Genomic DNA, 22,649 nt, shown 5'->3' on the forward strand with positions numbered 1-22,649 from the left:
TCTGGTTCACTAATGTAATTTAGGGAAGGAAATCTACCATCCTTACCCAGTCTGGCCTACATGTGATTCCAGAGTCACAGCAACGTGGTTGACTCTCAACTGCCTTCAGGCAACTAATGCTGGCCACCAGTAACGCCCATGTCCCATGATGGATTAAAAAAAACTCTTGTTTACCAACTGTGACAATCTAACTTGCTGCTACTGTTCCTGACCTTAACTGCAACTTTATGGTTTAGTCAGATGATCATTTAACTATACAAATATAGTTTCCATCTTGCATAAATAAATTGTAATGATTGAATTTATTGCCAACAATTCTAAACATTTATTAATTTCTATATTGTAATTAAAGTCAATTAGCTATTTGCAGTAATACTTACAGTTTTTATTGTAGTATCATCTGCAAAGAAGAAAGGTCAGAAAAATGCAGTTACAGAAATTACATATTTATCTTTTCATATAGAAGAATGAAGTATTAAAACTGTCTTGCATTTATATGGAGACTGTCATAACCACTTTACACCCAATTAAGTACTTTTGAATTGTAGTTGCTATTGTAGGAAATATGTCAACCAATATATGCAACAAGCTCCCACAAACAGCAAGCTGATAGGTACCAGATTCTAATTTTAATTGAGGAATAAATATTGGTTAGGACATTAGAGATAACTATCCTACTTTTCAAAGTGGTGCCATGGAACATTTTATGTCCATCTGAAAGGTTAGATACAGTAAACAGTAGGAGTATTAACAAGCAGAGAGATCTGGATATACATGTCACCGATCACTGAAAGTGGCAAAGCGGGTGGATAAGGTAGTCAAGAAAGCATACGGCATGCTTGCCTTCATCAGTCGGAGCATTGAGTATAAAACTTGCCAGGTCATGCTGCAACTATAGAACTTTAGTTAGGTCTGATTTAGAATATCGTGTACAATTCTGGTTGCCACACTACGAGAAGGATGTGGATATTTTGGACAGGGTACAGAAGAGGTTTACCAGGATGTTGCCTGGTCTGGAGGGTATTAGCTATGGGGAGAGGTTGGATAAACTCGATTTGTTCTCCCTGGAATGACAGAAGTTGAGGGTGACCTGATAGAGGTTTACGAGATTATGACAGCATGAACAGAGTGGATAGTCAGATAACTTTTCTACCCTAGGAAACAGCAAGTACTAGGGGACACAGATTTAAGGTGCGTGGGGAAACATTTAGAGGAGAAGTGTGAGGCAAGTTTTTTTTTTACACAGGCAATGGTGAATGTCTGCAACTGTTTGTTTGGGGAGGTGGTGGGAGCAGCTGTAATAGCAGCATTGAAAGGGCAGCTTGACAAATACATGAATAGGATGGGACTGGAAGGATACTGACTCCTTAAGTGCATCCGTTTTTAGCTTAGGCAGGCATAATAATCAGCACAGGCTTGGAGGGCCGAAGGGCCTGTTCCTCTGCTGTACTTTTCTTTGTTCTTAGTTCTAGCTGGGACCTTACTTTAAAGTCACATCTGAAAATTAACACTTCTGACAGTGCAGCAGTCTTTTATTATTTCAGTGGAATGTTAGCTTTTATTTTTGCACTCAAGTCTTCAATTCAGACATTATTTTCCAAAGAGAGAAAGTTAATCTTAAATCCATTCAAAATATTCAAATTTTTGAAAAGTTTTGACAGCCAAAATGGTGAAAGATTACTTCAATTGTTTGGTGAAATGGAAAGCACAGCATATTACTTAGGACTGCAAGAATCCGAAAGAGGAATGTTAGAAGATATTTTCAAACAAAGATTCATTAAATATGGAATGCATTACCGCAAGTGGCTACTAAAGCCAAATAAATCATGATTTTTAAGACTGGATAAAATACACACTTGTAAAAGATTAAAGAATATGAGAATAGTCCAAGAATGTATAGATTAGGCAGATTAGCCATGGTAAACATAGAAACTAGAAGCTGGAGTAGGCCATTTAACCCTTCAAGCCTGATCATCAAATTTAATATCCTAATTCTTTCAGATGCAGTCCCAGTAGTGGCCACCACCTCTGATGCCACTGCTGAGATGTCAGCGCTCTGGATGGCAGCTGCAGTGCTAGGGGTGAGGGGTGGGTCATGAGGTTGCTGACCTCCTGTTGCCTTTGCCTGGAGCACTGCGCTGCACATCTACTTCAGTGAGGGTCCCAAAGCCTAAATGAATATGAGTGAGACCCAAAGCAGGTGGCGTTTCTCTCTGTGGAAGGCCTTTTATGCAAATAGCACAGTCCTCCCTTTCACTCACCCATCTCTTTTGCTCCTGTGCCACAGCTCTGAAGGCATCCTGGCAGCACATCCCTACAGTGTTAACACCTTACCCCCCACTCCTGATTTCATTTGCTGTTCTCTGCACTGCTCCACCATCCTAGGCATGGAAAGTTGCTTTGTCAATAGTGCCTGTAGAGATGGAGCACTGAACTCCTGCTTTCTAGCCACCTGAAGCTATGTGCTTGCTATCCACCATTAGTAAAACTCAAAAAACACCATAAAATTGCTATTGGTTTGCCAGTTAATTGTCTCAATTATCTTTCCACTATGTCAATGTCCTCTTCTCCAATTTCATGCCACCCTCCCCCGCCGATCTCTGAGTCCAATGCAAAAGGCTTAGTGAAATGGCAATCATCATTGAATCAGGTGTGACAACTAATTTTGTAAATCCCAAGTACCAAATAAAAATCCCTTTATATCCGTTCAAGTGCTTACCTCTCAATGACACATAGTTTCACGAATAAACTTCTATAGGTTGCACGACACACACACTTTTTCATTTCTGAGATACTCCGAGATTAAAAAGCTCATATCATTTCACAGCACATTTTTAATTCATTATTAATTCATGGAATGTTAAATAATTTCTATCTTCTGCCAGGTTCTACAGTTTCATTGCTGTTTATTGCTTGTTACCTTTGCACCTTTAAAAATTTATGAGTGTGACATGGTGATGTGCTGTCTGAGAACTTTTTTCCATTAAACAGGTATTCATATCTATTGATTACAAACATGTGGCCAGAGTTAAGGAATTCCTCCTATTAGAGGCAGACCTTATTGAGCCATAAAGCTAATAAAACCGTCTTCAATGATGGTTATTACAAAGATTGGCTAAATTTGTTAGGGCTGCAGTCAAATTAAGTTTTCTAGCACTATTATAATACAATAAAAATATTATAGGTCACTCTCATTATCTAATTATATTACAATTCTGCCTTATCATCATAACTCTCAGCTACAAGTGATGTGAAGCAAAGCCAGGCAAAATCAATGCCGATAAAGGGACAGAAAAATTTGAATGAAGCTGCCAATAAGGGACTGAAAAATTTGAATGAAGATGCCAGTAAGGGACAGAAAAATTTGAATGAAGATGCCAGTAAGGGACAGAAAAATTTGAATGAAAAACACAATAGTTTTAAAAAATGAGATTTTACATGACTTATTACTTTTGGCAAATACATTCTCCATTACATGTAGCAGAAGGGTAATTACATTCTTTTTTCTCAAATTACCATCTGACTTCAAATAATGTTTATTGCACAACTTGGATCCAGCTCAGTTACATATCAATGTGAAGGATGTTAGTGTTAGGGGATTAAACATTTTTCAACATTGTAGCAATTGGCATTCTTAAGCATGAAATAGGATGCCTGAAAGTGAAATAAAACTACATATCTCCCAAATGTGTTTAATTTGAATCTCAGAAGCATGTATCAATTATTTTCCCCTCTTCCCAAGCTAGCCATCCATGTGGCATTTCTGAATAGAACTCGAACTGACACAAAGGTGACATATGGGGTAATTGGTGGGGATGAAGGGTCCCGAAACCAATCTGACATTGCAATCAATCGGGGCAGGAGGGAGGCCAACGATTGGAGTGGGGCTTGGGAAAACAGATCATCACTGCTGGAGGTTGCGATCGAGCCTTGAGGGAGGCTGACATTTCAAGGTCACTGCGCACGCGCAGAGGCCTGCTGATTTCAGCCTCCCGGGTGGGAATAGGCCCCGCCCTCTGAAATCTAATGAGATTTACGCTGGTGGCTTCTGCAGTGCACAGAGTATGGGAGATTCTAGCATGAACTCCCACTGAAAAATTGGCGTGATTTACTTCAGTTGTGCCGTGAATTCAACACCTAGAATATTTCTGGGGAGAACTCTGTCCAAAATCTATTATCTTGTCAATCCACAGGCAGTAGATTGAAATTGCTCAAAACTAATTCCAGATATTATCCTTATCATTGACAGAGAGGATTCTCATCTTTTTATTTGTAGGGTAGAATCAAAATTCTCTTACTGAGCTGAAATACAGCATGCAAAATTAGTAGATTCGAGTGCAAATACAGTACTTACATCCTTCTAATCTTACATCCTCATTCTTTTCCTTTGAGGTTAAATCAGTATCCTTGATGGTGCTCTGCTGACTGTCAAGATACTGTTCCGAAGTAATCTGAGCCAATTCATGTTCTTCAGCAGGTCTCACTGAGATCTGGATGTGAGACCTGGAGTAATGATAGCCATGACCCGCTGGGCAGATTTCATTAAATACAACTGAAATGTAACAAAAAAAGATATAAAATGTTATTAAAGCAGGAATACACATGTGTTGTGCTATTAAATTATTGAAAAGATCAATGTGTGAATGACAAAACTTAAAGTTAAAAAAAACTGTATGTTATGAAGATTAACTTTAACCTAGTTCTGTTGTCCGTAGTCTTACAAATCATTTCCCTTAGTGGCAATGAAAATATTGCACATTTGTGATTTTCTTTTCAATTTGAATGCCAGGAAAATTGCCCAAACTTGTAAGATGACCAGTTGCCATAGTTGCATCTGGTGAAGGATTTCAAAAGGCAACATGGTGTATCTTAAGACTTCCAAATCATAAGAGAATCCAGATAAAGGTTCATTCCTCTTTTCATCTATGTCTATTCTGTCTGGTTTTCTCAAAAATTGATGAAGATCAAGGTGGCACAGCGGTTAGCACTGCTGCCTCACAACGCCAAGGACTCGGGTTTGCTTCCCGGCTTGGGTTGCTGTCCGTGCAGAGCTTGCATGTTCTCCCTGTGTCTGCATGGGTTTCCTCCGGGTGCTCCGGTTTCCTCCCGCAGTCTGAAAGATACGCGACTTAGGTGCATTAACCCGAACGGATGCCGGAACGTGGCAACTAGGAGAATTTCACAGTAACTTCATTGCAGTGTCAATGCAAGCCTTACTCATGACTAATAAATGAAACTTTAAACTTTAGTTTTAATAGGCCGAGCACAAATAATTAATGGATTGTGCCATTTTCAGCTAAACGAAACAAATGACAGCCATTCACTGGCTCATTCCTCAGGAGAAAGCACTGATCAGAGTTAAGATGCCTAGTTTAAATTTCAAACAATGCTTAGCAGTTAGCTATCAGTCATCAAATGGTTCATTCCCCAAGGCAACACCTCTACCAAGCAGTGTCCACTTGCCAACCAATCAGTGCTCTTTTTTCAAACAGTATCAATTTGTTGATTTCCCTTATATTGTATTCTTGAAAATGTCCTGATGAGTGCAAGATGGAAAGCTTAAAAAAAAATGTTTTTTTCAACAATATTCACAGAAAGGGAAAATGGTGAAATTATCATAAAGAACCCAATTTTAAAAAGACGGGAGGTACAGTGCAACTGATGATAACAGCCAAGTCTCATCATTGTGACTTCCATCAGAATCGCATTCAAACCCAACCAAATAATCTACACGGCCAGTGTGTTCGAGCAATAGGTCACAGATAGCAAGCCCCAGTCAGAATCACGCAGGACTGGTAAGTGAGAAGGCAATGAGGAGGGGTCCAAAGGTGGTTCAAGGTTCCTTTGTGGTTGCTGGAGAAGATTCCTGTACCTTCTGGCCCACAAGGGAACCTAAAAAGCAAATACAAACTTACACTCTGGAGAGTCTGTCTCTTCTCTGACATTTTGACTGACAGGAAAGCAGAAATTGCTCCCTTAGTCAGATAGACATCAGAACAAGAAATTTTCAAAAATGAAAAAGAACTCAAGTATAACTTCCCAGATTTCATACTTGGTACCACAATAAATTGTCAGTCAGTAATGGTAGTTTCTGAGTGTTCACTGTAGAAATAAGCAAATATGCATATTGCACAAATTTTAAAATCATTGTTTCCATTTAGTAAATTAAGTCTGTTTTTAATGTTAGGAAAAAATCTTTTCTAGGCCAGGGTTCAAGGATAATTAAGAATGGTCTTTGTTCCATAATATTTGTTTCCGGACATATTTTCAGTATGAGAGAGACTACATTGCATTTCCCACATGGTTTACCTCATATTGAGATACTGTTTAAACAATATCAAAATTCACCCAAGAAACAGAAATGTCTTGAAATGCAATTTTTTATCAAATGAAATGATATGTCAGAAATGCAATTTTTTATCAAATACATTATTTAAATGATCCACTCTGCTTTGAAAAATAAAACCAACAACTTGACCACATTGTTGTATAAAGCATTAAAGGGCATCATCAACATATGTGTTTGTATTGTCAAAATAAATACAAGTAAAACACACTTAGCAGAAATAACTACAATTCTGATCCATATCTTCCCATAAATAGAAATTAATCTCTTTCACCTTCAGCCATTTTAGAGAACAGTGATACAATATATGTAAAAGTTTATTACCAGAGCCAGGTAGTGGACACTTTTCACAATTTTTACCCCATCCTTTGCCCACACGGCTACAGCAGCAGATCTGTTTTGTGATCTGCTGAGAAAGAGGCAGAGAGCAGTTTCTTCTGGATAATGATCTGAAACAAGTTCCCTTTTCTACTGAAACAGCCTTGTCCGCTGAAAAGAAGAAATAACAAAAAAATTAATAATTTGATTCACAGTATCCATAATAGTTCAGATGACAAATCATCTCCAATCTACATTGACTTAAGCCCCAGCATCCTTAAATGACTGATTTTTAGTAATTTAGAAAGCTTCAATATCCAAAATTACTTTAGTTTCTTTTAAATCTATGTTGAAGTAATTGTATCGGCAGTACCATCAGTGTTCATTGATGTGGCTTTGTATAGTGTGATGGAGTATTTTGTTTGTATAAGGAACAACAGTGACTAGACAACATGCAAGTATATAAACAGAAATTCTCTTTTGTTCTTTTAAATTTGGTGTTACTTACTTTGAAAATATTGTTTTAAGTAGAACGTTCTCCTGTAGCTCAATTGCTCTTCCCAATAAGAATGTTTGTAGAAAGGAAGAAAGGAAAGAGCAAAGGAGAGATGCCAGTATCGTCAGAGAGCACTGAGATGTTTAAGCACATGAAGAGAAGAAACGTAAGGGGGTTAGTAATCCAACACTGCCCTTGTACACCTCTTGTTTAGCAATCAGTTCAAAGTAAACTTCAACAAAGGTCAACTGGCATTTCTTCAGCTTGTGAGCAAGGAATTATGCACACCCCAGGAGACTTAGTAGGGGGGGGGGGGGGGGGGGTGTGGGGGAGAGTAAATAAGTTACCATAAAGAAATATAGGTGGGATTTTCTGCACAACCCACTGTGAGGCAGCTAGCCATCAATCAGTGGCAGGATCTTCTGGTCTTGCCATTGTAAATGAGGTTTCCTTTCAATGTGTCCCTCACCGCCAAGAAACCAATGGCAGGGGTGCACTGTCGGCAGGACTAGAAGATCCCACCACATACAAGGCAGGAAAAATCCATATGTATGCATAATTGCATTTTATGGCAGTTATTAAGCAATTGCAGGTCACAATAATTAACTTGAGGATGTCAAACGTGCTGTATAAATAAGCACAAGTTTTTTTCCTTCTCTACTTTGTTCTGCTATTGGTACATTAAACACAGAATTAGAGATGCACGTGATAAGAAAATATTGGTGATCATGGGTGACTTTAATCTGCACATAAATTGTGCAAATTAAATTAGCCACAATGCCGTAGAGGAGGAATTCCTGGAGTGCATACAGGATGATTTTCTTGACCAATGTGTGGAGGAACCAATTAGACAGCAGGCTATCTTAGACTGGGTACTATGTAATGAGAAGGGAATTATTACCAATTTAGCTGTGCGAGACCCCTTGGGGATGAGCAACCATAACATGATAGAATTTTTTATCAAGATGGAGGGTGAAGTAGTTGATTCAGAGACTAGGGTTCTGAATCTTATTAAAGAAAACTATGAAGGTATGAGGCGAGTTGGCCTTGATAGATTGGAGAGAGTTACTTAAAGGGATGACAGTGTATAGGCAATGGCAGACATTCAAGTAACACATGGGGGAACTGCAGCAACTGTTTATTCCTGTCTGGCACAAAAGCAAAATGGGTAAGAGGGTTTACAAAGGAAATTAGAGATAATACCCAATCCAAGGAAGAAGCCTACAGATTGGCCAAGAAAAATAATAGGGTTGAGAATTGGGAGCAGTTTAGAATTCAGCAAAGAAGGATCAAAGGATTGATTAAGAAGGGGAAAATACAGTATGAAAGTAAACTTGCAGGGAACAGAAAGACTGAGTAATTACATCCCACAATAATTAAAGATGTGGCTCCAGAAATAGTGGATGCATTGGTAGTCACCTTCCAGGATTCTACAAACTTAGCAAATTGGAGGGTAGCTAATGTCACTCCAATATTCAAAAAGGGAGATAGAGAGAAAACAAATCAGTAAGCCTACCATTGCAAGTGGGGAAAATTCTCAAATCCATTATCAAGGACTAGCATTTAGAAAGCAAAAGCAGGATCAGACAGAGTCAGCATGGATTTATGAAGGGGAAATCATGCTTGGCAAATCTGTTGGAATTCTTTGAAGATGTAACTAATAGGGTTGACAAGGGGCAGCCAGTCAATGTGGTCTATTTGGGCTTTCAAAAAGCGCTTGACAAAGTCCCAGGTAAGAAATTATCCGTGCAGGATTAAAGTGCATGGGATTGGGAGAAGTATATTGAGATGGATAGAAAACTGGTTGGCAAAGAGGAAACAAAGAGTAGGAATTAAAGGGTGCTTTTCAAATTGGCAGGCAGTAACTCGTGGAGTGCCACAGTGATCAGTGCTGGGACCCCAGCTATTCACAATATTTATTGATTTGAATGAGGGAACAAAAGGTAACACCTCAAAGTTTGCAGATAATACCAAGTTGGGTGGGAGCGTGAACTGTGACAAGGATGCAGAGATCCATCACTATGACCTGGAAAGATTGGGTGAGTGGGCATATCACTGGCAGATGCAGTATACTGTAACGGTAGCACAGTGATTAGCACTGCTGCTTCACAGCCCAGGCTCCTGGGTTCGATTCCCGGCTTGGGTCACTGTCTGTGTGGAGTTTGCACATTCTCCTCGTGTCTGTGTGGGTTTCCTCCAAGTTCTCCGGTTTCCTCCCATTTTCCAAAGATGTGCGGATTAGGTTGATTGGCCATGCTAAGAAATCGCCCCTTAGTGTCCAGGGATGCGTAGGTTAGAGGGATTAGTGGGTATAATATGCCAGGGTATGGGGGTAGGGCCTGGGTGGGATTGTGTTCGGTGCAGACTAGATGGACCAAAGGGCCTCTTTCTGCACTGTAGAGTTCTATGATTCTATAATTTGGATAAATGCGAGGTTATTCACTTTGGAAGCAAAAACCAGAAGGCAGGTTACTACCTGAATGGCTGTAAATTGGGAGAGGGGAGTATGCAGTGAAACTAGGTGACCTTATGCACCAGTCACTGAAGGGAAGCATGCAGGTGCAGCAGGCGGTGAAGAAGGCAAATGGTATGTTGGCTTTCATTGCGAGAGATTTTCAGTACAGGAGCCGGGGTATGTTGTTGCAATTATACAGTGCCTTGGTGAGGCCACACATAGAATATTGTGTGCAGTTTTGGTCTCCTTTTCTGAGGAAGGATGTTCTTGCTCTCGAGGGAGTCTGGCGAAGGTTTACCAGGCTGATTCTGGGAATGACGTGGCTGATGTATAAGGAAACATTGACTAAGTTAGGATTGTTTTCACTGCAGTTCAGGCGAATGAAGGGGAGTCTCATGTAGACTTATAAAATTCTAACAGGGTTAGACAGGGTAGGTGCACGGAGAATGTTCCAAATGGTGGGAGTGTCCAGAACCCAGGGTTACAGTCTGAGGATTCAGGCTAGACCATTTAGGACAGAGATGAGGAGACATTTCTTCACCCAAAGAGTGGTGAGCCTGTGGAATTCATCGCTATGCGAAGTAGTTGAGGCCAAAACATTGAATGTATTCAAGAGGTAGCTAGATATAGCACTTGTGGCAAATGGGAATCAAAGGTTATGGGGAGAAAGCAGGATTAGGCTATTGAGTTGGATGATCAGCAACAATATGATGAATAGTGGTATAGGCTCAAAGGGTCAAATGGCCTCCTCCTGCTCCTTCTTCCATGTTTCAATTAAATAAATTCAGCTTGTCTTGCCCACACAGAGCATGCCCCTCATGGCAAGTGACAAACATAAATTATTTTTCCAGCAAAACAAATGAAATTATGAAGCTGGAAGTGAACAACAGAGATTCATGGCCAAAAATTTCACCTTGTCTGTACTGTACCAACCTTTTTACGTCCAAAAATATAAATAAGTAACTTGACCCATCTACTGGGATGCTGGTACGAATGGTTGAGCTACCCATTTCACACCTTACCCAATTTAACTTTCCATTGAAGTCAAGATGGGGTTACTATCAAATGTCACAAGTTTCCAATAGGACAATGTTAGAATAAAATTACTCTAAAGGAAATCTGGAGCTGCTTGAGATTATTCATAGTTAATCTGATCTTGTCAAAGGAAGGAGAAGTGACACTAGATTATGGGAGGAAATTTTCAGCCATTAGTGTTCTAATTTTTCATAATTACAGAATGATCAGATGTAAAATGTTAAGTGAGCTTTGATTCCTGAGCGGTACTGGTATTAAACAATAATACAGCATAAGTCAATGGACAGAATTTAATCCACCCCTTCATGGTTGGAGCCATGGTGGCCAGGCTCATTGAATTGCGAACAAGGTCACGGGTCGGTCACTCAATGCATGAAAACCTCCTTCAATTTAGTCGGAAGGTGAACAGGACTGATGTGGGATTCCTGGCCATTGATGGTGGGAAACCAATTATTCTTATTAAGACAACTCTATTTCTCTGGCCTTAAAAGTAGTGCTTTTGCATATACCCAGCATGCAAGTCTTTCAGCCATGAAATGCTAAACTCACATTAGTAAGCAGCATCAATTTTTCATTCCACAAATGTATATTTTACTTATCATATAACTGGACACAAGGGATCAAGCATGCAATACAAGTTGTGTTGTGAAGACAAGCAGGAATTGGGACAAACCATGCAGAGCAGGCCTCATGTGGCAAATGACAAATATATTATTTTTCCAGCTAAACAAATGAAGTTATGAAGTGATTTCAAGCTAAAAGTTATAACATTTGCTTAACATGTCAAATGTCTATACTGTAGTGAGGGAATTTGATGTGAACAACTGGTGTGGGAATGAAAGGAGAAGGAATCTGCTCTGAAGAACATTCTAAACACACATCAGTACAGGGATCAGCCAGTGCCTCATCTCGCAAGGTTTCTTTCAGAACAAGTCCTTGAAAATCATCAGAATGGTTTTGTCATCATTAGAAATGCACATAATGTGTATATTTCTTCAGTTGGCAAAATCAAATCCTGAATTCAGAAAGATTTTAGAGCAATGAAGTTGGTATACAAAAACAGAAAATGCTAGAAAATATGAGCAGTTCTGACAGTATCTTTGGAGAGAAAATAGAACTAACATTTCCATCCAGACTTGACGTTTTAGCTCTACTCACAGATGCAGTACAAACTAAGAAGCCCTTTTGTTGATATGCCTAATTTCATTAGAAGCTTACAATGCAGAATTCACATAGCGGCCTCATAAAATTCAATGAAATTGGCTCAACACTTTTGCTGTAGCCCATTCTGGCTAGGCCTGTAGAATTTACAATTACAATTTCAATTTAAAGAATCTATTACATCGTACAATTTGTGTGCTGAATATTTATACCTGTAAAAGTAATTCTGAGTTATAGGTAATCTGTTACATTGTATGAACGACCTACTAACATGAATGTCAAGGAAGGAATTTCAGCACTGTAACTTTGATTTTAATTTAACTGTATCAAAAACAAAATAAGAAACTAGATGTAAATAATAAATTTTATTATCACGGCATCTTCTGCTCTCAGTTGATCCACAGACAACTGCCACTAGTGATGCAACACAGCTAGAGGTAGTCAAGGTGCATACAATTCAGAACTCCCTCATTGTAAAGGGACATCAGTTACATCAATCATACCATATGTTGTGAAGTTAGTGTGTGTAACATAATTTAAAAATTGTAAAAATGCTAAGCGTCGTAAAATTTCATAGCCTGTATTAAAGAAAAGGTACTTTTTTGTACTGAAGAGATGCAGGTGTGCAGTGTTTCGAGAGTATAGTGTGAGACATTGTATCGCTAGGCTCAGGAGTAATTGCTGCCAAGGGTGACAGATTGTTTTGAATTTTAACCAATTTGAAATAGGCATTTGAATAACAGCAGCCTATCAAATTTGAATTTGATGTTTTGATAATCTGTAAACCAATCTTATTGTGGGGGTTTTTTGTGTGTCTGGATCTGGGAGCGGTATGAAACCAGCTCCCAGATCCAGAGAACTGCCAGAAGACCATCTGCCAGCACCTGCCAAGTAACAGCTCTTGGAGAGAGAGAGAGAGAGAGAGAGAGAGAGAGAGAGACACAGACAGTGATCCTCTATCAGAGTAACAGTCACATTTATGTCTTAAAAGAAAGCTTCATCTCAATTGTAAAGGTACCAAAAGAAGATAGTAAAGGCAGAAGAAATCTGCAAAGAAGAATGAAGATCCCAGAAGGCAACAAACTTGACTCAGATTTGAGTGTGGCTAAAGAATTTTTTTTGTTTAATAAGTGAAAATTGTATCTATTAAATAGTATTCCATTAGAATAATGTTTTATTCTGTTTGATAATAGCTTAGTTAACCTGTTTACTGTTAGTTAGCTGAATAAAGTGTTACTTGTTTATTTTACAAAGAGAGTCTCAGGTAGTTATTTTGATTTGACCACTAAAAGCTGTTGAAGTGCAGATAATCCCCCTTCTCACAAATACTTTAACAGATTATGAAAGAGATTGTTTCTCTCTGAGTGATTGGGTGTTAGTTCTCAGAGAGAAGATCGGCCTCCTCTTCGTAACCCGTAGTCCATAAATGCATCAAGCAGGTCATGCATGGCCTGATTGCCAAAGCAAACAAATTCATCACTTTCACCACATAAACCTGGCACCATAATGGAATGGTAAAGCGACAGAAATGTTAGCGAGGGATCACTTTGGGACCAGTGGCCATAATTCCCTTAGTTTTAAGATAGATATAGAGAATGATAGGTCTGGCTCAAAAGTTAAAACTCTAAATTGGGGCAAGGCCAACTTTGATGGTATTAAACAGGGACTTTCAAAAGTTGATTGGGGGAGTCAGTTGGTAGGCAAAGGGATGGCTGTTAAGTGGGAGGCTTTCAAAAGTGTGTTAACCAGGGTTCAAGATAAGCATATTCCTTTTAGAATGAAGGGCAAGGCTGGTAGAAGTAGGGAACACGGGCTGATTTGAGATATTGAGACCCTAGTCAAAAAAAGGCGGCATATGACATGCAGGCAGCTGGGATAAGTGGACCACTTAAGAGTTTGTTGTTGGAGTAGAGTTATGAGACAAATCAAGAGGGCAGAAAGGGGACATGAGATTGCTTTGGCAGATAAGGCAAAGGAGAATCCAAAGAACTTCTACAAATGTAAAAGGGCAAAAGAGTAACAAGGGAGAGAGTTGGACCTCAAGGTCATCTATGTGCGGATCCACAAAAGATGGGTGAGATCCTAAATAAATATTTCTCATCTGTATTTACTGTTGAGAAAGGCATGGATGTTAGGGAACTTGGGGAAATAAATAGTGATGTCTTGAGGAGTGAATGTATTACAGAGAAGGAGGTGCTGGAAGTCTTAAAGTGCATCAAGGTAAATAAATCCTCGGGACCTGATGAAATGACCTAAGCGACCATAAGGAAAGAGATTCTGCTCCACGAGCTTTGAAATATCGAGCAAAAAGAGTCACTTATCAGATGGTAGTCTTGTTAAGAGAATCATCAGAGCCTAAGCTATTTGAAGAAAAAAGCAAATGGTAAGACTGGTTTCTGGGAGATCCTGAAGGAGGGTAATGTAAAACTTATAGTATAAAAGCCCCTTGTTTTAAATAGTAAGAAGACTAGGTTAAGGTAAAGATTACAAGGTGCCTTATATCTAGAATAAGGATTCACCATGTGCCTAGTACAATACACAAAGGCATTATCTGTATAACCCACAATTTAACCAAGTATTATAATGTGGTTTGTAAACCTTGGCCAATGGGTGATCTAATTTCTCAGCATGATGGGAAATAGACAGTTGTAGATAGACCAAATTCTTTTGAGGCAATGGAGTGTAAAGCGAGTAGTTCCCCTTATCAGCTTGAGTCAGGCAGCTGCAAATTAATCAGGGCTTCAGAATGTGCAGGATTGCATTAACTCATGGTTAACAAGGTTGATACGGTTTCTCATGCTGATAATGGGACTGGACATTGGCAAGGGGAGTCAATTCCCTTGCCTATTAAAATTTGCAAGTGATTGCAATATCCTTGAATCTACCAGATTTACAAACTTAGATTTCCTAGTTATGAGGGAAGAACTTTCAGGTGCAATGGACTAATGAACTCCGAATCCTGCTGATAGGTAGAGGGTTACTGGCTCAGGTAATAATGTGTAATATTGTAATTGGACCCTCCAGTTTGGGTGACAAGCTGGGCGGGGAATCGAAGTGCTCAGGAGAGCACATCAATCCTACATTTGTACTGTTACATCAGAAAGGGTAGCTGGTGCTTGCTGACTATCATTCCTCTGATGCATGTATTAGCAATAAAATTCTTTTCGCGTTTAAGTACATGCTGTCTTTTGTGGTGTCTGTATTGGTTGAATTCAGCTGAGTACAAGACCCCAGAGGTACACTCCAGAAAATTCCTCTTACAGATTCCAAGGCTGCCTTCCTGAGTTCTGACTCATGGCACAGTTGAAATGATGTGGCTGCTACAGCTATTTTCAAACACAATGGGTGTTTTTCCAGTTCTGGCTGCCAGTGGAATTTTCTGGTCCCATTAAAGTCAATGGACTTTTGCCTGGTTTGCCACATCTGTTGGGGGAGGAATCGATCTTGGCAGGGCCAGAAAATCATGCTTGTACCTAAATTTCTGTGGATATTCCACTGCATTCTTACCATTAGTGGTAATCTGTGTAAATACCTAAAATTAAGTTGGAAACAGGTATCTAATCTTCACCACAACTTTCCTTGGAACCTTATTTGATCAGACAACACAGGCACCCACATTAGAAGGAGTCTGTCTGGGCAAGTGCCTCCAAAACTATGAGATTCCTTGGTTCCAGTCTGGGATTTGTTAAATGGCTATGATACAAATTAGGAAAAGAAAACACACACACTAGCTTGCTAGCCTAGATAACTGAATCAGGTTTTAAGAACTGGTTCTCTTTATGGTGGGGAAAATAAAGGTATTGGTTTCTTCAATGAGGTGGATATTTCTTTCCCAGCTAAGAGTAGCACCTGAGATGCATCTAGTAGGGCAGGTGGCACCTAAGAATTTGTAGATTAGGAACCCTATCTCTGACTTGTAGGGTCAGTCACAAAATATGCAGTAATTAGGTTGAAATTAGCTGGCAGAAATATTTGGAGTCAATTTAGGAAATTTTAGCATTGGACTGGAAAGTTTATTACAAAGTTTTATGAAGTGGTTCATTGCTTACCAGAACATAATACATTACATACACATAGTTTAGACATCCCGAGGGCCCTGTTCCACTGGTATAATGCAGAACAAAACCAAATTAAATCCTTGTCTCAAAGGTCAAGGCTCATATACTAAATTTTGGGAAAGGGAATTTGCATACATGGGATAGATTGCCAATACCTTCATGGGCATTTCAGTGACTGAATCAAATCAACCAAAGGCCAAGAAGTGTCTTGTCGCAACACTTGGACCTGAATTTTGTGCCTGTCAAGTGTGCGAAATCAGCGGGGCCAGAAGCAGCCAGGATTCCTGCTTCCAGTCTCCAATATCGAAGCAATGCAATTTCATGCTGGCTGACCAACTAAGGACTGACCAGCATGAAATGCACCCACACATTGGTGAAGGGCTGTGATCAGAACCAAGAGTATGGCAGGTGCCTGTTCCAATGGAGATCATTTTAAACCGGTTGCGGTCGCAAGCACCCTGAATGCTGCCTGGAGTTCACTCAGGCAGCATTCAGAGGAGGCACAGGGGGCTGTCCAAAAATAAACTGCAGTTATGGTATCAGCACCCACTCAACAAGCCAGGAGGAAAGGCAATGCAGATGGGCAGTAGCCGCAAAATGAAGGAGGGCACAACATAGTTCCACAGCACCTTGATTCAGTGCCAAATAATCTTCTGCACTCAGCAAGTTCATCCTGGGCAAATGTGAGATGGACATCCTTGAGCCCAAGGGAGAGTATGCACCAATGTCATCAGGCCACAGAGAGCCAGATTTCTTGGAGGAAGGTAAGAGTCCAATGGGCAGATGAAGACTGCAAACTATGTAGAGACCTCACATCTCAAGGATAAGAACTAAACAAGAGTTTCCAGGATCCAGCAATGACAATGCCATCATGGTGTTTTTGTCCATACTCTCACCAAGCCCCTTAGCATGAATATCAATATGTGATGTTTGATACTATTATGCATTTGTATGTATTTCTGAAACCTCACTGGAGCTATGCTGTATTAATGTATGCAACAGAAATTATGTAATAGACCAAGCGTGTGACACAAAAAAAGAAAAGCACAGAAAAGATCACACACCATTAATAAAGCCCTGTTCATTTTAACCAAAATCTGTCCTGCATATCACATCCCCAATACACAACACATACCACTGACACATTGTCTCCTTCCTTCAGATGCACCAACCTCTAGAGGCACCCTGGACCCTCAGGACCCTCCAGTGGCAGCAGAGAACCAGCCACATGCAGACCCACCTGCATCACAGTCTCTTTTGCTAACAGGCATTAGCTCAGATACAAACATGCTGGTGGAGTTTTATTTGTGGGCTCAGAAGATTGTGAGAAGGATATGGTACATTTGCATGAGGAGCTGACAGAGACAGAAAGTGCCCAGGGCACCAGCCATAGGCATACTGCTGGAGACCTGGATGAAACTGAGATGATGAGCACCATGAGTCATTTATAAGGAGGCAGAAATTGGATTTCTATGGGATGTGTGGGAAGATCTGGTACAGAGCCCTGAGAGCCTACATGCCATGGTCATTGTCATGGATGAGTCCATGAGGAGCTTCAGCACTGTGTTGACCCTAAGCACCATGTGCACAGCTCCCTCCATTGAGAGAGCAGCAACTTTCATGGACAGGCAGCTCCAGGAACAGAACCAGGGAGTATGTGATCATGTCTGGCCCTGCAAGCCCATTCACTGTCAATGACCTCAGGAGGCTGCTGCTAGTGTGTGCAATGGGTAAGCTACCTAATCTCTCTGCTAGGTGCCCATACATCAATGGTTAGCAGTGTGGTGCAGATGTGCCTCACACCAGAGAAAGAAATGCTTGTCATTTCTGTGGGCTCCTCTCATAACACTCCAGATAAGGGCAGCAGCTCCTCCACTCCTCTGTCACTGACCATCGCATCTTTTGAAGCCACAATAATTGAGGAATGCCCAGCCATATCATTGGTTGCACGCTCCCAGGTGGAGCTAGCTTAAGTCCCACTAGCTTGAGGATGACCACCAAGATAATTAAGGCTGACACGGCATCACAGGTAGCAAGCTGCCTCCAATATCGCTGTCAACAAGAAGAGGCGAGCAGGTTTGGGCAAAATATAGCATTTGCAAGCATAGATTTAAGGCAACATGAGCGCAGAATGAGGTTATCAAAGATGACGCTCTGGTGTTATGTTTTGTTTTTGTGAGACAGTAGCAACCATATTACATTATGTTCCTATTTGCAACTCTAGCAAAATAAAGATTTTTTTCAATGCCCAAGTCTGCTTCATGTTTTCCAGAGGTGCAGGCCTCAAGAGTGCCTTATAATAGACAGCTGGGTTGGCAATCTTTATTACAAAAGTTGTAAGGCAACAGTGAGGTCATGGGATTGCCTCCTGAGAAATGTGTGTGAAAGAGGCCTTTGCAATCAGCCATGGTGGCCTAGCTAAAAGTGCATTGAATCAAGGTGTCCCTGTCTCCCTGAAGTCTGCCTCCATGTTCTCACCCTGTGCCTGCCCCAGTCAGATCTATCAGTAAAGACTGATTGGGATACTCCACACAGATCCCCCACTGACTCCTTGAAAAATTGAGGGCTACTGTGATCGTCAGAACCACTGGCCTTGGATGCCCACTAACGTTGTTGGAGGCATGCTCCAGCCCAGTCATCTGGCACAATGATATCATGATGTCCCGAGAGAAGGGGAGCCTGCAGCACTAGACTCAAATATGTTGAGGTAGCTGGATCGCTGCCTGTACAATTGGCAGCAGTACAGTGGTGTCTTTTGCAATCCCGTCCATCTTGCTCTCTCTACTGGCCCGGCATTCATGTGGGTGCACCTCTTCACTTAGAGGTCTCTCCTTACAGCACTGCCTAAGGATACCTGGCCTCTTCTCCCTTTTGCCCCTCTCTTCCTCCTAACAGTAAGACCACCCCAGCAGAGTGTACAATCCTCATCTCCAAAAAAAGGAATGGCAATGTCGTATGCACTTACTCAACAGAAATGCTCCAAGACAGTTGACCAAACAAAGAGAACTCACAACAAAGCAAATACTTCAGGAGAAACAATAGAAAAAGATATAAATTCTTAGGAAATTTTCACCTTAACTAAAAACTCACACAGCCAATGCTCTGGTCCCATTTTTTCCTACCCTCAGATGAGAAAAATTAAGAAACAGAATGGCCACCTGTTCGTACTGCCCATTCGATAACTGCTAAATTGACTGAGCAATGTAAAATTGCCTTCAATTGCCCTTTAATTGCATTAACTGGCTGATTATTTGCCAGCAAGCGTGCTTCCTCCTCCTCCGCGTGCATAATACTGCTGATGACTTTGGATGCACATCCGACATCATCTTGTGAGATTTTATACTCTTTCAGGTCGAGTGCACACCCACTATTACCACTTGAGATTTTGGCCTTGGATTCCCACCTACCCTCCTGAAGCAATTTTGAAGAAATTTTTATTTTCAAATAGTGAATATTCTTTGACTTGGATTGTGGCCCACATCCCTCCAAGTGGAATTTAAAATCTCAGCCTAACCTTGAGGTACTCTTAGCAGAGTTGGGTCTTATCCATATACCAGCCTCTCCTTGGAAAAATGGGGCCTTCAACTGTAGAAATTTCCAAGGCTTAAACTTTGTATTAAAGGTATATACCTTGAACACAAGCTATAGTTAAATTGTATTCACAAAGCATTTTCTGTGTAACATTTTCACAGATGCGCTGTTGGATCACTTTTAACATGATACGCATTATCAAAACTGGTTGATAATTTGAGATGATCAACATCTTTCTGTCTTAACTATATCCAGACATGTGACTGATTTATATAGCATAGAACTATCAGATTATTACTTACAGATGCAGTGGCTCCTCGATGTATCCAGCATATACCCAGGCTTGCAGGTACATCTGTAGCTACCTCTGGTGTTCAAACAGTTAGCATTTTGACACATTCCTGACATCAGGCATTCATTGATATCTGGGATTAAGAAGAGAGGCCATTTTATTATTGGGCACAAAAATCATGGATGGGATTTTCTGGCATGTTCTCCAGCCATGGAGGGCGTGAACAACAGAAAACCCCATTGACAGTAGTGAGACAAGAAGATCCCAGAAGTAGCGAATGTCAGTCTGCCACCACTGCTACATAACACACTGGGGGCTGGAAAACCCCATCCCAAATCAAGTAGCATCTTGACTCAATTTTAAAACAACTATATGAGATTGGTAAATCTTGAAAGAGCACACCTAAAGGCATTGAATTAACTGATATATCAGCACAACCGGTACTGAGTAATTCCAAACTCCTCAATAAAACTGAAATATTCCTGTCAGCAGGCACAGCCTAATTAAATCTTGTTCTGCCTGTTTGGTACTTATTCAAGAAATAAAATGTAAAGAAACTCTACCCTTCACCACCAACCACACCCCACAAAATGGTCTCATTAAATATTAGCCAGAATAAGCCCTTTCGCAGATTGTTAATATAACACAAGGTCACATTGGTTCTTCAGCAACCAACATTTATGATTCAAAAAGCCACAATATGACACTAGAGGATCATCTTCAACTCTACCACCTCTACCTTAAACATTAAATGGACAGTATAGGATCAAGGATATTTTACTGCAATTATAAAGGACATTGGTGAGGCCACATCTGAAATATTATGTGTACTCTTAGGGTCCTTATCTGAGGAAGAAAGTCTTTGCCTTAGAGGGTATGCAGCGAAGGTTTACCAGACAGATTCCTGGGATGGCAAGTCTATCATATGAGGACAGACGAAGTCAGTTAAGATTATAATGTGCAGATACCGGCGTTGGACTGGGGTGGGCACAGTAAGAAGTCTCACAACACCAGGTTAAAGTTCAACAGGTTTATTTGGTAGCGTGAGCTTTCAGAGCGCTGCGCCTCCATCATGTGAAATCTTCATCTCACCTGATGAAGCAGCAGCATTCCAAAAGCTCGTGCTACCAAATAAACCTGTTGGACTTCAACTCAGGATTAGACAAGGTAGATTCAGAAAGAATGTTCATGATGATGTGGGAGTCCAGGATTAAGAGTCATACTTTGAGGATAAGGAGGAAAATCTTTTAGGAGTGAGATGAGTAGAAATTTCTTCACCCAGTGAGTGATGAATCTGGAATTTACTAGAAAGTAGTTGAGGCCAAAACGTTCTGTGATTTCAAGAAGAAATTAGATATAGCTCTTGGGGCGAAAGGGATCAGGGGATATGGGGTGGGGGGGAATAAGGTGGGATCAGGATATTGAATTTGAAGATCAGCCATGATCAAAATGAATGGCAGAATAGGCCCAAAGGGCTGAATGGCCTACTCCTCCTTCTATTTTCTATGTTTCTATGTAACTGGGCCCAATTGAAAATCTTCCAGGAGAGGATTGCACACCTTTTCCACACCCATTTTTCCAACCACCAATTTCAATGGAAAGAAAATCTGGTGTTCTGTTCATAGTGTGCAATCCTCTTTGCCAGATTTTCCTATCTGCACTTGTCCAGAGGATGCTGAATATCTTGGCAATAAAGGTGAAAATCTGCCCTATGTACCTCTGTTGAATTAAACTTTCAGGCTGGTAGATCAGTCTGAATAATGAGGTTAGTAAATTGTGATGCCTTCTGAACAGATTTTTTAAATTCCGTCATGGAATGTTGGCACTGCTGACAAAGTCAACATTTGTTACCGATCCCAGAAACCAGAAGGAACTGAGATCAAAAGGAAACAGAAAAAAACACAATGAGTAGTTGATTAAGTGACTGCACTTAAAATTATAGGGTGGCCACAGGGAGCATTAATAGATCTCACCTTGGGTCTTATAGATTATGAACTCCCTTATTAAGCTAGCCAGTAGCAGGGGTATTAACCAGCAGGCTCCATTTAGGCTGGCAGTCAAAATACTTCTGGACTGTCCTGTACTCTGTAGCCACTGAGTGGCACTTTGAGCATGTTGCAAATAAAGGGTGATGATGATGTAAGACTGGCTTTGGTAAGATTATTATAGATATATCATTTATTTCTTATAGAACTGATAAGTTACATACTATTGATGCTGTAATGTACAATCACAGCACATCCATCCCTGCCATCAGCATGATGTCATGCCAACACAAATCAATGCTGGTTTTCAAAAGCAAAAACCAGTCCTGACAACTACACTGGGGCACGGGGTGCCAGTACATCCTAGGGTTTGCTGCTTATAGCTGCAGAGAACATCATTTAAAAAAACAAAATTCTTAAAGGTACACCAGCTTCATGTGTCTAAGGATCTTTGGTGAATTTCTGCATTGCATCTAACAAATAGTGCACATTGCTGCTATTGAGCCTCGGTGGTGGACAGAATGGATATGGTGCCAATCAAGCAGGCTGCTTTGTCCTGAATGGTGTTTAGCTTCTTGAGTATTGTTGTAGCTGCATCCATCCAGGCTAGTGGGGAGTATTCCATCACACTCTTGACATATGCCTTGTAGAAGGTGAACAGGCTTTGGGGAGTCAAGAGGCGAGTTACTCACCACAGTATTCCCAGCCTCTGACCTCCTCTTATAGCCATTGTGTTTTATGTGGTGAGTCCAGCTGAGTTTCTGGTCAATGATAAGCCCAAGGATGTACTGCCACCATTACAAGTATATCTTTCTTTATGGAGGCCAAAACTATGCTCAGTATCCCAGATGTGGTCTTACCAAAGCCTTGCACAATTTTAGCAAGGCTTCCTTATCCAATCCAATTGCAATCAAATCTAATATGTCATTTGCCTTCCTTACTGTTAGCTGTGCCTGCATGGTGTTCTTGTAC

General features: G+C 40.5%; 1 protein-coding gene across 1 annotated transcript in view; it reads right to left on the reverse strand.

Annotated features, from left to right (window-relative positions):
* The window catches only part of LOC145352441 (latent-transforming growth factor beta-binding protein 2-like), a 440,928-nt gene that overhangs the window by 205,018 nt on the left and 213,261 nt on the right, over window positions 1–22,649 (reverse strand). Inside the window, exons 10-13 of the mRNA XM_080202303.1 lie at window positions 19,703–19,825; window positions 6,671–6,835; window positions 4,355–4,552; window positions 381–400 (exon numbers count right to left, since the gene is read on the reverse strand). Coding sequence (XP_080058429.1) covers window positions 381–400; window positions 4,355–4,552; window positions 6,671–6,835; window positions 19,703–19,825 — 506 coding nt within the window. The remainder of the gene's footprint in view (window positions 1–380; window positions 401–4,354; window positions 4,553–6,670; window positions 6,836–19,702; window positions 19,826–22,649) is intronic.

The sequence above is a fragment of the Carcharhinus amblyrhynchos genome, chromosome 14 (assembly GCF_965287045.1).
Source record: "Carcharhinus amblyrhynchos chromosome 14, sCarAmb.v2.hapA, whole genome shotgun sequence".
NCBI classification, from domain to species: domain Eukaryota; kingdom Metazoa; phylum Chordata; class Chondrichthyes; order Carcharhiniformes; family Carcharhinidae; genus Carcharhinus; species Carcharhinus amblyrhynchos.